Source organism: Gossypium arboreum, chromosome 4 (genome assembly GCF_025698485.1).
Source record: "Gossypium arboreum isolate Shixiya-1 chromosome 4, ASM2569848v2, whole genome shotgun sequence".
In the NCBI taxonomy this organism is placed as follows: domain Eukaryota; kingdom Viridiplantae; phylum Streptophyta; class Magnoliopsida; order Malvales; family Malvaceae; genus Gossypium; species Gossypium arboreum.
In genome coordinates, this window is record NC_069073.1 from 14505126 (window position 1) to 14523851 (window position 18726).

Here is an 18726-nt window from a genome sequence, read left to right on the forward strand (position 1 = left end):
AGGGCCCAACCGGGTTCGAACCGGTGACCTCTTGATCTGCAGTCAAATGCTCTACCACTGAGCTATAGACCCTCTGTGATCTTATCATGCTGTATTAATATTTATATAGACTCTAAATTTATATGTGAATCAATTTTCAACCTATCTTATCATTTCACACTTTTTTAGAGAAAAGTTTATATAACACAGTCGATCACTTGATGCTATTTTATTAATTTGTCAAATATCAATAACATCTAATATCAAAATTAGTGACATGCCATTCGTTACTAGTCTGATGATTTAATTAGTAAAATAGTTGAGGTGGTGGGTTAATTAGAGAAATAGACGAAGTCGACACTTTGGGGGTCTGATTTTGAAAACTTCAATACAAAATTGGAAGTCGGTCCCTGGAAGTGTCGACTTTAAAGTCGAACCCCTGGGTGACCACTTCCCTAATTTGTCATTTTTTTTTCACGCAGCAGCAACTCATGAGCTTGCATGAAGATACAGGAAAATACAGGAAAGAAAGGAAACCATAGAAACCCGTGGCAGCAAGCATGAAAGCAAGAAAATGCAGTGTTTCATTTTCATGTAGCAGAGCAAAGAAATAATGGACCCATGAACAAGCATGAATGAAAGAAACATAAAAAATATCCTAGCATGCAGAAGTAAAGGAATTATTGAAGCATGCTGAGGTAAGCAAGTATGGGTTAATTATTATTTTTGAATAACTGTTTTAAATTTTATGCAATTTAGTCATTTTGGTTTTGTGTATATAAATGAACAACCACTCTTCTCGTATTTTCAATCAAAAAAAATTTCTTCTCTCAATTCCTCCCAATATCTTTTTCTTCTCCCGTTATCTTTCCAACACAACATATGCGTAACAAATTCTCTACAAATTCCTCACTAATAAGTAAGTTATTTAAAAAAAAACTTTTTAGTTGATAAATGTGAAATTTAGAGATTAGTTGAATGTTTATTGTTATATTTGATATTTTTGTTATTTTAGATGTTAATATCTTGCTAGATTGTTATATTTTAGTATATTATTTGTTTAAAGATTGATTTATTAATAATTATCATTTTTAAATTTGTTTAAAATTTGAGTTTATTTTTATATAAAAGGAAAATATTGGTATATTGATATATTACAGTTTATTATTAGTTTGTTTGATTGAAGGTTAATATATTGATATAGTTTATTAATTGTTTGTAGAATAGTTGGTCTATTTTTTGTTTAAATGTTGAGATATTTTTAAGTTTTTGTATATTTTGTTATTTTTTATGTTTATTTTATTAGGAAATATAAAGAATATTTTAAAGTACGAAACTTTTATTTGTAATGTTAGTTATTAGTATTACTTTTGGGATTATTGTTAGTTTCAGTATTAGTATATTGGTGTGCATATATATATATATATATATATATATATATTATTTTAATTGTTTGAAAAATATATAGTTTATTATTTGTTCAAATATTTTTTTATGTATTTTTTTAAAGTTTACAGTAAGGTGTTTTTATTATTAAGTATTTGAAAAGATAATTGTATTTTAATTATAAATTTGGTTATAGATTTATATTTATGGAATGATAGATTAATATATATTGTTTGTTGAGTGCTCGTAAAAGTATATAGTTTATTGTTAGTATATTAAGATATTTATTTAAATGTTATTTTATTGATATATTTGAGTTTATTGTCAGTTTAAATGTTAGTTACTAATTGGAGATGAATTAAAAATTTTGTAACAATGACCAGTGGGGGAAGTTTGTTGAAATGCAAAGGTAGACATATTTCATCACGCATTGATCAATCGGTAAAATCTTACAACTAAAAACTTTTTCGTATGCAAAAAATTGATTTTTAAAATATATATATTATGAAGTTTTCTTTATTTTATTTAAAAATTGAAAATAACTAATGTATCTATTTTATTATAGTCATCGTTAGAGGCAGATGGAAGGAGCACATCATTCGACATCGAAATTTGGGTTTTTCAATGCGACTCTCGCACAACATTGGAAAAAGATTCTTGCATTGGTTGCAATGTTGGTTGAATGTTGGAGGCTTGAAACACACACATTCCACTTTTCGTGTGGAGAATGCACGATAACATTAGAGGACTTGGCGCTACAACTTGGCCTCCTGACCGACGGTCGGCCTGTGATTGGAAATGACGTTGTCAGGTGCAACATTTATGAGATTTGTGAGGAGTATTTGGGCATAGCTCTGGAGAGTTAATACATAAAAAGTCTTCGTTTGAAAATAACATGGTTGGAACAAAATTTTACAATGAACGAAAATTTGAGTTTAGAGGAAATTGAGGAAGCTAAAAGAGCATATGTTCTTGAAAATAATAGGGTAAAGTCACAAATACCATTTATCAACATAAGAGAATATATATACATGTCATATCACATTTAGAAATGAAATAGGAGAACTACTTTTATTCACCCTCTACTTCCAATAATATAGAAAATATAACACCGGGACATTATTATTTAAATCAAAACTAAAAGGAAATTAGGACTAAATTGAAAGGATTAATAAATTGTTGGAACCTACAGGCTAAATAAAAAATTTTGGTGGCTAAAATTCGAATAGTTGTATCTCAACCTTGGTTCAGTTAGGATATAACCAAATGGCTCCAAAGTGGGAGACATAATAATTAGGATTGAGTGGCGGCAATGGTTTGTAGAGACCGTACCGAGGGAGTATATATTTGTGTGTGGAGGAACAAAATTCCTCTCAATTTTGCTTCCCAAATCTTTTTCTCTAAGCATCGTCTTCTTCAGTTGCCCTGAAGAAGAAAAAGATGTAGTTGAAGGAAGTTTTGCAAGTTGCAGCCATCGTGTGGAATTAAGTCTAGAAATCGAAAGATTGGGAACTAATAAATTTCCTTATCCCTCTGAACTTGTGGATTGAAGAAAAGAAATAGAGTAAGAAAATTCAATGTTTCTGGATAATTGTAGAATCTGGGTCTTAAGGGTTGAACACCTTTAGTTTAACTGATACATGGTTGTCATGTTTAGCTGCCAAGATGAATGAGGCTCTAGGGTTCAAAGAAGCTAAGATAAGGAGGCACAAAAACAAGGTGAATTTCCACTCTCCATTTCTGGTATGCTGTATGTTGATTAGTGAAGGTTGAAAGCATAAAGATGAGTAGGATTATATGTATCTGCCGGCATATCGTTATTAAAGTAATGGTTATGGATTCCATGAAATGCATGTATATATGTGCATAAATGTACTGAGGAATAATATAAGGGATTATTAAAGGGTTTAGATGAAGTTAAGATTAGGGAATAAGGGTTGAATCTGTTAGATACCTTTATACAGTATTGTTGTATACACCGTTGATGGGCGAAGCTCTAGGCCTTGCGGAGGGGACACTTCGGAGTTTGAACATCAAGGTTAGGATAGTGATTGGAGGAATGGATGGAATGCAATAGGAAGAGTAGATAAAAGATCATGGCTATGCCATGGGTCCAATCGGAGGCTATAAACCGAAAATGAGTAAGACCATAGCTGAAATATGTTATGGCATCATGATAAAAGTGAGAAAGACCATAGTTGAAAGATGTTATGTCATCATGATAAAAATGAGTAAGACCATAGCTAAAAGATGCTATGATATCATATAAAAGTACGCCATAACAATAATAGGACTAAGACCATGGCTGAAAGACGCTATGACATCCTTTGATAGTCATCGGGATAGTAAACACGAGGTTAAATTGTGTAAGACCATAGCTGAAAGACAATACGACATCATAGGTAGTCCACTGAGACACTAAACACGAGGTAGTCCACCAAGACACTAAGCACAGGGTAGTCAGCTGGGACTGTAACATGGGAAGTTTGCTAGGGTGTAAAAATATGGGGATTGTAATTAGAAAACCTGCGGTTCATGAAGACTGTCAAGAGTGAAAGTAAAGTTCGCAGGTGACTAGATTGATAAGTCATCAAAAGAAATGAGTTAGTGTGGCTAAGGAATATAGACCACTGGAATAATGAGTGACGCCAAGGTTATGTCTCAACCTAGATAGGGTGAAGGGAAGAAGAGGCCCCTTAAATAAGGAAGTACACCTAGTAAACACTTTATTAGTCTGCCAGAGAAGTTGCGAGTTCCACACAATTTAAACAGGCACAGGTTAGTCCGCCTTAGGATGCAAGCATGTGACGTAAGTTGATAAAAGTCAGCTGAAGGGTTTAATGAACAAATCAGGGTCTTCATGAAGGCATGTCCAAACGACTAGTAATGCCCGTTTGAGGATAGTGGAAAGAAGAGGTTAGACATCGTCATAAAGAATGGCAGAAACCTTTGTGGATCTATTACGGGTAGAAACTATAGGTCCTGAGAAGCTTCATTGAGAAGAAGATCTACATAGTAAGGGATAAAATGTCGTTTAGAAAGCCTTAATACTTCCGGGCAGTGAAAACATTGAAACCTGATGCAGACAATAGGTGTAGAAACCCTAGGTAATCACTAAGCGTCGCTGCCTAAAAGTAACATATGCAATTGTCAGAGAGATAAATTTTATGCTGAACATCTCACCCCTTCTCTAAAATTTTATATGTGAAACTCACTAAGTTTCCTCAAACTTATAAGATTTCTTCTTGAGTGCATGTTAGTTAAAGAATTAATAAGTGAGAGGGACCAAGCCAGACTCTACTTGGTGCTAGGTGAAACTCTGTAGTTGGGCATGTGTATAGAGGGGCACTCGTAGAGGCTTCATCTCAGAGTTCAAGTCGTCTACAAGTATTTTCGAGTCTCTGTCCAAAATTTGTAATCAATCATAGGAATCGAGATTTAAAGTTTTATTTTTAGTATAAAACGACTTGTAAATTTAGTTAGTATAAAACGACTTGTAAATTTAGTTAGACTTTCGAACCCACGTTGTTTAAGTATGTAATTGAACCCGAAATAGAAAGTTGTGTAAGTAATTCTGATTAGTGTAGCATTCAATATCTAGATCTGGTGATTGGAACATACAGATCATAAATGCCCAACTTGCTAAGATAATAATCACATTATTTTTTTTTTCCCAAAGCCTTTGCAAGTATATCTGCCAATTGATCTATAGTAGAGACATAAGAAGGAGAAATAAGACCCTCTTGAATTGCATCTCTAATAAAATGACAATCCACCTGAATATGTTTCATACGTTCGTGATTAACAGGATTATGAGCAATATACAGAGCAGAATGATTATCACAAAACAAATGAATAACTTTATGGTGATACACCCTGAGACTGAGCAACAAAGCCTTCAACCATTTCAATTCACAAGTAACAGAGGCCATAGAGTAATACTCTACTTTAGTTAAGGATCGAGAGACAATGTGCTACTTCTTAGTTTTCTAGGAGACAGTCAATTTTCTAAGAAACATGAGCTAGCCAATTAGAGACCGTCGAGTAATGGGACATGAGGCCCAATCCGAGTCACACTAGCCTTGTAAAGACAACTCATCATCTACATAGAGGAAGATACCCTGGCCTAGAGCATATTTTAATTAACAAACTACTTGAATTGCCTCGTCCCGATGTTCTTGCTTTGGATGTAGCATAAATTGAGATAACCCATGCAAAGAGTATGCTAAATTTGGACGTGTAACAACCAAATATATAAGGTGACCCATCAATCACCGATAGGATTTTGGATCTACAATTAATTCTTCTGTAACATGTGCTAGTCCGTGGTTTTGTTCAATCGGAGAGCCAACTGGTTTGGCTCCTAATAATCCTGCTTCAGAAATATTATCAAGTGCATACTTACGTTGACACAAGAAAAAACCTTGAGCACTATGAGTAACCTCAATACCCAAAAAATACTTTAGTACTTCGAGATCCTTCATATGAAAACAATTATCGAGATAGGTCTTAAAAAACTTCAATGAAGTAGAATCGTTACAAAAAATGATCAAATCATCGACATACAAAGCACATTAATCTGTACAACACCTCTAGTATATGTAAAAAGGGAATAATCAGTGAAAGATTGTAGGAAGCCATACTCTTTTAGAGCCGTAACGAGTTTTGCAAACCAATAACGAGGTGCCAACTTCAAACCATACAAAGATTTTTGAAGCCTACGCACCGTGCCCGGATCCAAAAGGGCAAACCTAGGTGGAATTTTCATATATACCTCCTCATCAAGACCACCGCACAGAAAGGCATAATGAACATCCATTTGATGAAGCACCTTATCTTTGATGCAACGATGGCCAATAAGGTTCGAATAGTCACCATATTTTCCACTAGAACAAAAGTCTCATTATAATCAATTCCTTCAATCTGATGATTGTTGAGGACAACTAAATGGGCCTTCAATCTTTCAATGGTACCGTCGGAGTTGTATTTGATCTTATACACCCATTTGCTACCTAGAGTTTTATTTCTAGGAGGAAAAGACTTTATCATCCATGTGCCATTAGCCTTTAAAGCTCGAACCTCCATTTGCATAGAACTACGCCACCCTGCATTTTTCACAGACTCCTTAAAAAATTGTGGCTCCATTCCTGCAATTACTATTACAAGAAAATTTCTGTGTTTCATGGTAAATTTGTCACAATTAATATAATGTGCTATAGGAAAAGGCATACCTAAGGAAGGAAAGGAAGCGAATGATATGTGTAACACCCCTCACCCGACTTGATCATCAGACCCGAGTTATAACATGCTACTATAGTTAATGGAACTATCACATGTAACCACAACATTAACTTATTCAATAATTTACTACTATCATAAATACATGCACAAAATAATATGAAAGCAAATCAGATACCCAATCAAGCTTATAAAAGCTATTAAGTCGACTCGAGCATAAATGAGGACCAAAGTGCAAACTCTTCAAAGTGTGAGCATAGGTATGGATACCCAAGTCAAGTACTGACACCATCTTTTGCTTTGATGTTTCAAAAATCAAGTTAAAATACAAAAGTATCGATACCAAATTAGATATCGATACCATTTTGGCATTCCACCATTTTAAAAATTTTGGACACAAGTGAACTTATATCGATACCTTTATAAAATGTTAATTTTTGAAGATGAGTACCGATACTGTATATTGGTATCAATACCAATTGGGCATTCTGTCATTTTAAACTACTGTTCATTTGGTAAAGAATCGATATTTCCATATATAGTATCAATACATTTTACCAGAAGGTCAAAAATCACATGTTTTGGTATTCTTTCATGCCCAAATCAAAATCAAACATAAGTGGTGCCTTTAGGCACACTACAACCTACATAAAACCTATTTCAGCATATACCAAAACCTTCAATTCACCAATTTCAACATAACTCATTTTGGCACTTATATCATCTCTATTAAACTTCTATCTAAGAAAATCATACCACTTGAATTATGCACTTATTCTATACATGGAAATTTCCAATACCAACCAAGCATACAATTGGCCATTTACAAGTCAATCAAACCATTGAATGTCAAATAAGTACCTTACTAGACATATCAACCTAAAGAATCATTAACCATTACTCACATAGAGGATGCCATTCACCATCAACAAGTATTCAAACATCATCATTATTCTTGCCATTCATAGGCCTCAACTAAATTTAACATATTGTCATCATGCACACTTATAAACATAACATGTAAGCATCCAAAATTATACATCATTTATGATTCAAACTCATAAAATTCAAAGTAAAAACATATGCCAAACATCTATTATATACATTCCACATAATCGAGTCCAGAGAATTTAAAAGTCTACCAAGTTAAAAGCTAGATAGTATGAGTTTTGAGATGATCCGATCAACATGTTCCGCAAAATGACCACTACATAAACAGAAAAAAAAAGAGAAAATAATAAAATTCACCTCTATTCATAATTAACGCAACAAATTAGCTAACTATACAACTTTCTCGTCATAACATTTCACAACCGCAAGTGAGTTCATCACATATGAGTCTTATAACATTTCATGTCAGATCCCAAATCTGATGGATCCGAGAAGAAGGCATATAGTTGTAAAATCATATGTTTGGCGTATTATAGTAGTGTTGTCAGCCATTAACAAATTTTTGGCGAACTAATGTTTGGTGCATAGAGTATCAGCCCATAGAAGTATTTAATGATTTATTCTCTTAGTATTCCTCAATAGAAGAAAGGATATGACAAGTTAAGAGTACGCCTCAGAATTTCTGGTTGAGTATAACATGCCATATTTGAGTTATCACCATAGTTCTGGTATGCCTGGTTTGTTCGAATGAGATGTATGTGGGGTTTTGTAATGTGATTGGTAGGATCAATTGAATGGTTTGATAGGTCAAATAGCATCGACATCAGATTTTCTTTTATATTTTCTCTGATTTTTGTAAGACAATAAGGGGACCACTTCTGTATGCATTTGACACTTGTAATAACCCATTTTTCAGTGGTGTCGAAAACGGTGGTTTTGGAATAAAAAATTCAAAGAGTGAGTTCGAATAATTAGTATTTAAATTATATGAGTCAATAATAATTTTTGTATTGAATTTTGATTTGAGGAACTTTAATTAACTGAATTAAAAGTTACTATAAGTGGTTCGGTTCAAAAGTCAAGTGGTTATTGAAAACGAGGTATTAGGATCTCATTTTCGTAATTTAAGGCTGCAAATATTTTTATTAAATATTTACAGAGTCGTATTATATGTGAATTGAAGTTTGGTCTAGTAATTGTGATGATTTCTTGCTTTAAAAGAGGTAAAAGTTAATTGATATAGATTTAAAATAGTAAAAAGGACCAAAATAATAATTAAACCATGGTCAAAAAGTCCAAGCAGTGGTGGATATGATTAATCCACAACTTTTGGGTTATTTGTTCATTTAGTCCTAATTAGTTCAGGATTAAATTGAAATAAAGTTTAATTAATTAATTAATAAAAATAATTGAAGGACCAATTGTGGAATTAAAACCAAATTAGACGGTAATTATACCATAATCTCATTTGACGAACAAATATGGATATGATTTAATAATTTCATAAGTTATATTTAAGGGTTAATTTAGTAAATAGTTAAAAAGGTAAGTTCATTTAATTAAAAGTTAAAATTTAGCAATTTCCTTTCTTCTTCACGAGGAAAGAACCGAAATACCATAGCTAGGGCATGGGAGCTTTGGCCAAACTTGAGTTCTTTGATTGGATCAAGAGCGAATGAAAAATCAAGGAAGAGAAAATTGTTGAGTAGTCTCTGTACCTTGATTGTTGCTGCGAATTAGTCTGATAAGTTCGTTCAGTTTAATTTTTTAAATGTATTATATGAACCTAATTGCATAATGTTAGATTATATTGATTTGTGTAAATGAAAATGAAAATGAAAATGAAAATAATGAATTGATATTACGTCGATCACTGATTGAGATACTTTGAGTCATTATAGGAAATTAGTCCTGTAAGTTCATTTAATATGAACTCAATTATATTTCTAATTGTTTATGAATGTTAGAGCTTAAATTATATAAAATTACTAATATTAAATTGATTTGATAATAGAATTGGAATTGTAAAAGTTATGGGAATGATAATTCCTGATATCAATGGAGACAGGCTACATTCGTACTTAAGACCGTAATGAGGCTATGGTAACTATTTAGATGTAAGGCCATGGTTGGACCATGGCAGTGTATATATGTAAGACCATAGTTACGTTATGACATTCTGATGATGAGACCATAGTTGGGCTATGACATTTTGATGATTAGACCATAACTGGGTTATGGCACTATAGACGTAAGACCATGGTTGGACCATGGCAATGTATACATGTAAGACCATAGTTGGGCTATGGCATTCTGATGATGAGACCATAACTGGATTATGGCACTATAGACGTAAGACCATGGTTGGACCATGACAGTGTATACATGTAAGACCATAGCTGTTTATGGCATGATGATGAGAAGACCATAACTGGGTTATGACACTATAAACGTAAGAATATGGCAGGGCCATGGCAATGCACATGTAAGACCATAGTTGAACTATGACACAATATGAAACATGTACCAGGGTTTCAATCATCTTTACAGTATTCATCGGATGAAAACAAATGAGGATATAAATGTGACGTGTGAAACGATAAGTGGTCTATAATAGTATTTATGTGTAAAAGTGGTAAATGCTGTACTTTTATATGTTAAATAGATTATGCATTGTGATAGTAAGAAATGTGAATGCTATTGAAACATTGAAAATTGATTTGAACTAATGTTTGAGAATTACTCACGTGTTGGGAGCTGTGATTGACAGGAATTCTAATAATAACCTCGTTGACAAGAAATCTATTCATTAATCTTTTAGTTGAATTATCATTATGTTTGATTCGTTAAGCTTTATCTTTTAATTGAAGAATTTACTAAGCTTTATGAAAGCTTACTTGTAACACCCCTAACCCATATAAGTCGCTAGAACAAGGTTACGAAGCATTACTGGAGTTTAGAGAATAATCATAAATAAATCATGTCATTTACTATTCATTTTTAGAAATTAATCATATCGTCCCTTGAATGGGCCTTCAAAGCCCAATTTAAGGATTAGAAATGAGTCATGACTAAATCGGGAAATTAGAGAAATTTTTACGCAGAATTTCAAAATTTTTCCTTAGTGCAGGGCACACACGCCTGTGTGACCCTTTGACATGCCCGTGTTTCAGGCCGTGTCCTACCCCGTGTAACTCCTTGACTTAGGTCACATGGCTAGCCACATGCCCGTGTGGTTAATTTATTTTTCAAAAATTAGGTACAGGTTTCACACGGCCAAGTCACGTGCCCATGTGATAGACCGTGTACCTTACACGGCTGAGACACATGCCCATATCTCTACCAGTGTGCCTGTTTCTCAATTTTAAGATGTAGGGGACACATAGCCAGACTACATGCCCATGTCCATGGCCGTGTGTCACACATACCCGTGTCTCTACCAGTGTGGACAAAAATAGGCGATTTTAAAGCCACCTTTCTCACCCTTTTTACCATCAAACTGCACACAACACTTTCATATACCAATATAATCCAACCAAGCAACCAATGCAAGCCAAAAATCAAATTTTAGATCTAATGTGTTATTACACAACTCATTTTCATAAACGTACCACAATAACTCTATTCATTAATTGCTCTAAGATACTATTAAATAATATATATGCATTCAAACATCTTATATGTATATGTGCTACTCAAAACTATATTACAAGTTTACTTCCTTTCAACTCAACCCTATACATGCCATATAAACCTTAAAATGCATAACAAAATCTACCGGAGTGAATTGGATAATGTGGCTTGATGTGTTGATCTGATCCTCTGATTTCACGTTAATCTACAAAGAACATTAAACACACAAGAGTAAGCTTATAGAAGCTTAGTAAATTTATAGGCTTTAAAGATAAATCTTACCAAACAATCTATAAATAAACATTAAATAGAACATTTCACTAACATCTCCTGCCAACCACAATTTCAATTCATAAGGTTCACTTAATTGAGCTCAATATCAATAACTACTAAAATTCAATCACATTAAACCACATAACACTTACCAATACTTGTCAAATTAGAGAACGTCTTACGGATTTGAGTACATCGTTTTCTTGATGCCATAGTCCAACTATGGTCTGACGTGAATATTGCCATGACCCTGTCATGGTCTTACACTCGTAATGCCATAACCAAGTTATGGTCTTTTCATCAGGATGCCATAGCCCAGCTATGGTCTTACCCATATATTTACTGCGATGGTCTAACCATGGTTTTACGTACACGTTGCCATAAACCAGTTATGGTCTTTTCACTAAAATGCCATAGCCCAACTATAGTCTTACATTTAAACATTTCCATGGTCCAAACATAGTCTTATCCGTCAATTCCTCTTGTAACACGAAACGATCGTACTCAATCCTACGTTCCACTTGATTTGAACTTTCAATTCGATTTTCATATTATTACAATAATCATAATTCAATAACAATGATATGAAATAATACATAAAATCATTCCTAAATTAACAATTAATCATAAAAATTCAACCATATGAATTTACCTGGGGTAGATTGTAGAGGTTTTAGCAATTTCAAGAACTATTCTGCTACTTTCTCTTTTTCCACGTTTATCTTCGATTTCTTGATCTATAATATAAAATTTTCCATTCATTAACATCTAATTCAATTCTAATTTACTTCAAAATTTATGCCCTTCAATTTTTGAAATTACACATTTCCCCAAATTTTACAATTTTTACAATTTAGTCCCTGATCAATTAACCCATCAATTGAGCTAATTTTTCTCTATTAAAACTTTATCTAATTATTTTAGACTACTATAAAGCCTTTGATATTCAAAATTTCATCACCAAACCCTAATTTTAAACTTTTTCATAATTAGGTCTTAAAAATCAATTTCTTAGGTCTTAAAAATCATTTTATACTAAAATCACTTGATAAAATCATCATATAATAAAATTAAAGCTTCAATTCTATGTTAATTCATCATAAATACCCAGCACTCATCAATGGTAACTTTCAAAATCACCCATAGAATCAAAAAATAATGAAATCAATAGTTGGACCTAATTGTAAAAGTCTCAAAAGTATAAGAATTATAAGAAAAAGGCAAAAATTGAACTTGCATAGTGCAAAAATATGAAAAAAAAGCCTACAGGAACTCTCCTATGGTGTTTTTATCTGAAGAATGATGAGGAAATATCTAGATATTCAATTTAGTCTTTGTTTTATTTGTTTATTTTGCAAAATTTCCAATTTTGCCCTTATTTCACCCAATTTCTTTGTTTTTTCTGCTTACTTTAGGGCTAATTTTCCCTTTAAGTCCTTATTTATTTATTACTTGAACTATTTAATCATTATTTCTTTAAATTACAAGTTTTGTACCTTTTTTAATTTAGTCCTTTTTAATTAATTAACTATCAAAACATTAAAATTTTCTAGAAACTTTAATACTAATTCACTAACACTCCATAAATATTTATAAAAATATTTACGGCTCGGTTTATGAAATCGAGGTCTCGATACCTCGTTTTCAACCCAATTTACCTAATAAATTCTTTTAATTCACAAAATTCACTAATTCAAAAATATTTCTAAAATCACATTTGAATCATAAATATTAATTTATTAAATTTTTGATCCTACTCATTCGATTTAGTGATCTCGAATCACTGTTTCTGGCACCATTAAAAATTAGGCTCGTGTTATTTGTTTTATTTCTTGTAGATACGTTTCGTGGATCGGAAGATCGGATCATCTTGAAGAATCACACTATCTGAGGATCATTTAGTAGCTTTTGAATCATCTTGGCTTATATTGCATGTAATAGAAGAATTTGATTATGTTTGTAAAGGTTTATAAGTACCTATTGGTGTTGTTGTTAATGTGCATATGATAATATGGTATAAGTAGCTAAGTGATATGTGCATACTTGATTTTATGTTATGAATGTGCTTGATTGTATACTTAGTTAAGGAAATGAATTGTGTAAGTACTTGAAATGTGGTGTCATTGATGGCACATTGGTTAGACCTTAGGATGATTGTTTGGCATGTTTCGGGTGTCACTGAAATGCATTTTGAAGTCTTATAATATTGTGTTGAGGATTGGTTTAGGTACCTAAGCATTTTGATGTGAATTAAGTATGTTTTGGGTCATTTTTGGGAACACACGGTCTAGGACACGGCTGTTACACAACTATGTGTCACACATGGGAAACTCACTCAGGCGTGTGCCCTAAACGTGTTAAGTGTAGTTTTCACACGGGCTAGTACATGGTCTGCGACACGACCGTGTAACCCAACATCGAATTGAACACGGTCTAGCACATGGCCTGTGACATGTCCGTGTGAGGTTATTTTGAATGCTACACAGTCTAGCACACGGCTTGCAACATAGCCTGTGAAAATATTTTGAAGGGTACATCTCGGATAACTGAAAAGTGTGTGAAATATTGTAATGACGCTGCATGTTCATATTTGAAGTAAATGAGTTGTATGAATAAAATGATGTGTGATGTAAACACATGTGAAATCAGGTATGGAAAGGTGAATTTTGTTAAGAGAATATGAACGAGTTAGGTATGAAAATGAATCAGGGTAAGTGTATATTGTGTTGGATAAATCAACAACCATTTGTGATGCCTCCGGTAGGGTAGGTACATTACTAATCGGAGTGGCAGATCATGATGATAACAAGAATACTCATGGTGATGCCTCTAGTGAGATGAAGACTGGACTGGTAGATCACGACATGATGATGTGTAAGTCCATGTGGCTAAGACCCATGGTATAATATGATAATGAGAATATTCATGGTGATGCCTTTGGTGAGCGTCCAACTAGATACGCTTTCTCTTTTTCTCTCCTAAAAACAGTCAATTTCCCTAATTAAAAAAAATTTGACATTTAAGCCTAATTGAGCCCAAAAGAAAAGAAAAGAAAAGAAGGAAAAAATATATTTCTTTAGCTTTAGAAATTCAATGGTAAAATTGTTACCATATCCCAGATTTGACTTGATTGATCATTTTTAGAAAAGTGTCTCATGGTAGTATTTTAGTAGTCCCACTTTATACTTTAACACTAACAGGTTTAAGTAATTTTTCAAAAGACGAAAACAAAATATAAGAGATCCGTTGACATTTAAAAACTTTAAATACCGTATTGAAAAGTTTATTAAAATATGAAAGACAAATATCTCATTATCTCGTAAGAAATTAGCAATCAATTAAACTTTTAAATTTAATTTTTATGGTATCTAATATCCATTATATAATGATGTGATATTTGATGTAGAAAAATGATAATGCATTAGTTGGCATGAAAAAATACTGTCATGAAAGTTAATAGGTTGGCCTGAAAAATGATAATTATATACACGTAATTAAATATTTTAAAAATAAAAATTTAAAGAAATTTAATTTTTCTTAAAAATCATGAAAAAGTTTAAGAAATTATAAAATGAAAAATAAAACTTAAGGAAAAAAACAAAACCAATCAACACAAAATTTATACAACCGTTTACCCTTTTACATTCCATTTGCAACAATAATAATCCGTACACGACGGAAACCAAAACACGCAACAGTTTTGGCTACATGAGATCTTCCCTCAACTATGTGACATATGACAAAACAAACTTGGGTATCTCGGACAGCATGCAACATCTTAAACATAATTTGCAATTACTTAAATCGTTATACTTGTTTAGTTGATTGAAATGTTTTTACAGTTTTTTAATCATTTTCTATAAAATGCGTGTGTGTTTTTTTTTTTACCTTTTGTAAATTTTATATTTTTAATAATTATTATTTCTTGTTAATTTTTACATTCTATTTTTAATAATTTTATAGAAAAATATATGTTGTTAGATTAAATAGATCATCATCAATTATTTTATTCACCGATCAAATTAAATATGATTCAAAATTACTTTAATTCTCTTCCAGTCATAAAATTCTAAAATAATCAAAAGATATAATTAGTAAATTTTTACAATTAAAAGTTTGACAAGTATGTTTAACTAAAAAGCTTTAAGATGAAGGTAAATATGGTAAACCATAGGGCAAAGATTCTTGTTTTCATTAACCCAAATTATTTTCAAAACCAAAATGATTCTACTATAGAGAAGTACTTATATATGGTATTTGTAGTTTCTACCAAATTGTTTGCAAGCATTACGTCCTAGGGACACCCAGCCTCTGCCGGAAATCATCCTCCATAAGCGGAATTCATTCGTGCAAGTTCACCTTCGGTTCCCATCCTAACACCTCCTTTGCTTTCGTAATGTCTGGCTTCCTTTGTCGCGCATCATCCAGTGTGTTTTCCACCTCTGATATTTGTACCTCCGGATTTATAAGCTGCAACCAATCAGCATTCCATTATGTCCTTCCTTTTCCTCTCTATATCAGTAGCATTATAAAGCAATAAGAAACCAACCTCCTGCACTGCTTTTGCAAGTTCCTTCATCGTGAATTCACCTAACATGTACAAAAATCCACCCCAACTTAATATCGGAAATAATTAAGATGAGAAAATGAAGATGAATGGCGCACCTGGATTCCCAAGATTGATGGGTCCGGCGTCCGTTCCTTCCATAAGTTGATTAAGGCCATCTACCTTCAGTCAATTAAAAACCAAAAATGAAACATTCACTCACATGTCCTAGAAACAGTTTGTTTGATTGACATTAACAAGAAGTTGGGTTGGGTATACCAAGTCCGAGACATAACAGAAGCTCCTTGTCTGTGTTCCCGGTAATTGAACTGTCAATGGCTCATTACTGCACAATTCCACGCTTAAAAAATCAGTCAGTATAAGCATACAAAGGAAACACCCAAGAAAAACGAAATTTGTTACCGGATTGCTTGAGCTATAAAATTGCTGACAACACGCCCATCATCGATGTTCATGCGCTGTCCATAAGTATTGAAGATTGTAGCAATCCGAATCTCTGTTATCATGTAAAAAAACCCTAAGAAATTTACACGAATGAAACCGACACAAGCACTTCTTACCGATGCCATATTGCCTGTAGTAATCAAACATTAAAGTTTCCGCCATTCGTTTTCCTTCGTCGTAGCAGCTCCGAACTCCTGCGAAGTGATATACAAATAAATCGATTCCGACTCAAGTTGTAGAGCTGCATTGTATAATACACAAGGGGTCGAGAATAGAAAAAAAAAAAAGTACCAATGGGGTTAACATTCCCCCAATAGGTCTCCTTTTGGGGATGCTCAAGTGGATCCCCGTAAACCTCTGAAGTTGAGGTAAATAAAATCCTGTTTGGACAAAAATCGTACGTAGCATGAGAATGCCGGTGAACATATTCCTAAAAATCTTTATGGTAGAGAGAAGCGACCTTGCTCTGAGGCGTTTTGCAAGTCCCAACATATTCAATGTACCCATCACATTCGTCTTTATCGTCTGTTTAATATCCGAGAAACATAGTTTCCGGTTAGCAGTCGATCGCAAAGTGGTGTCGACTCTTACGGTCTTACCTTCACAGAATTGTATTTGTAGAAGATTGGAGAAGCGGGGCAAGCTAGGTGGTATATCTGATCGACCTCAACAAACAACGGCCAGCTAATATATGTATGATACATAGATGAAACACCAATATTCGAACATGAATGTACCATACTGGACATAAAAAACAAAGTTGAATACCGTGACGAATAAGTTCGAATCTTGGGTGTCCGATCCATTTCTTCAGATTGTCCTTGGAGCCAGTAAAGTAGTTATCAGCAACAATAACCTGAACAAATGAAATCATTCCGCATTTGGAAATCGGAACCAAGACCGAGATATCCGAATGCAAAATTAGACATTGGATTTCACATCAGAACTGACCTCATTCTTTTCCTTCTCCATCAACTTGTCGACTAGGTGGGAGCCGATGAATCCGGTACCTCCAGTAACCAGAATTCGCATGTTTGTTCGACTGTCTGTCCGTAAGACAAATGATCGGATTATGTTAAAATGCAGAAATTAATGATATGAAATCTTGAATCCAAGGTCGTAGATTGAATGGCATCATTGTTGCATTTTATTTTATCATGCCCCGCATCTGTAAACTAAATAGTGTCACCATCACATTCATTTAAACACGGGATTCATCGTATATTCCCGTAGGTGAGAATTGAATACTAAATACTCAAATTTTTTCTAAGTATTTTTCATATATTTCGATGAATATGTCCATGTATGTGAGGTAACATAACATCATTAGCAACAACATCCATGATCTTTACTCTTTAAAAGATTTTCTTTTTCCTTTCAAATAAATTAAAAATAAAGTATGGATTGCCAATAACCTCAATATTAAACTCGAATTCCTGGTAAGACTTGCAAAATCTCTAAGGAGATGGACTTGGTGGCTTCTTCGAAGCAGAAATGTAAGTTCCATTTGTGACATATTTTTCAGGTACTTTCTTGAAATCTTAAGTACACACACAAAAAGAAACACTCTCAAGATTCCCATAAAACCATCCAAATACATACATATGAATATGATTTAAAATAAAAAAAAATACTTAAAACTCAAAAAAGAAAGGTTTCTTTTTCAGATCTTAATATGGACCCATAAAATTTTGTTTTTGAGGAAAAAAAAAAAGGATAATACCTTGGGAAAAGCTTTGTTTAAATTAATGAAATATTGAAGAAATTTGAGAAGTTTAACTTAGATGGTAGTAGAACTTAGGACGAGAATAATCATGAGATAATAAGGTGGTGATGACGTATCAAGGCGTTTTATTTTAGGTTTTGCCACCCCTAGTTTTCGACGGTTTTTACTCGGGGATCAGTCAAATCTTTTTAATCTCCCTAGATTTATACTCCCGCTACCCCGGGATTCAAATCATTAATTAAAGGATATTTCAATATCTTTTTATATTTTATGCAAATTTTAAATTGAACTTGAATGGTAATTAATTATTTTAGATATAAGTTAAAAGGAATAAATTATATTAGAATGATTTAAAAGTATAATCGTAATTAAATTTTAAATATAACAAAATATTATTATATATTCATCTATATTTACTATCTTCTCCAATTTAATTAAACTTCAATTAAATTACTTAAAATAATTAATTTTTAAATTATAAACAAACATCTTTTCTTCTTTTACAAATTTTAATCATTTTGTTTTTCTATAAGTTAATATTTTTCTTTTTGTACAACCAATTTTAAAAAAAATAGAAATTTTTTGCAGT

The 18726-nt window shown here is 32.7% G+C and overlaps 2 protein-coding genes and 1 non-coding gene across 3 annotated transcripts; all 3 read right to left on the reverse strand.

The window, feature by feature from the left end:
* Positions 1-72, reverse strand: TRNAC-GCA (transfer RNA cysteine (anticodon GCA)). The gene has a single exon. It is a non-coding gene; the product is annotated as a tRNA-Cys (tRNA).
* A 2693-nt stretch (positions 73-2765) lies between these two features.
* Positions 2766-6510, reverse strand: LOC108458570 (uncharacterized mitochondrial protein AtMg00820-like). The gene is made up of 2 exons (XM_017757985.1): positions 6140-6510; positions 2766-2790 (listed from the first exon to the last, which is right to left on the reverse strand). Exons 1-2 carry the CDS (start codon positions 6508-6510, stop codon positions 2766-2768), a joined length of 396 nt encoding a protein of 131 aa, XP_017613474.1.
* A 9231-nt stretch (positions 6511-15741) lies between these two features.
* Positions 15742-17443, reverse strand: LOC108459540 (UDP-glucuronic acid decarboxylase 5-like). The gene is made up of 11 exons (XM_017758925.1): positions 17363-17443; positions 17180-17267; positions 17011-17102; positions 16872-16936; positions 16703-16791; positions 16528-16605; positions 16370-16463; positions 16226-16292; positions 16066-16129; positions 15950-15990; positions 15742-15870 (listed from the first exon to the last, which is right to left on the reverse strand). The coding sequence occupies exons 1-11, from the start codon at positions 17441-17443 to the stop codon at positions 15742-15744; spliced, it is 888 nt and encodes a 295-aa protein (XP_017614414.1).
* Positions 17444-18726: the final 1283 nt, after the last annotated feature.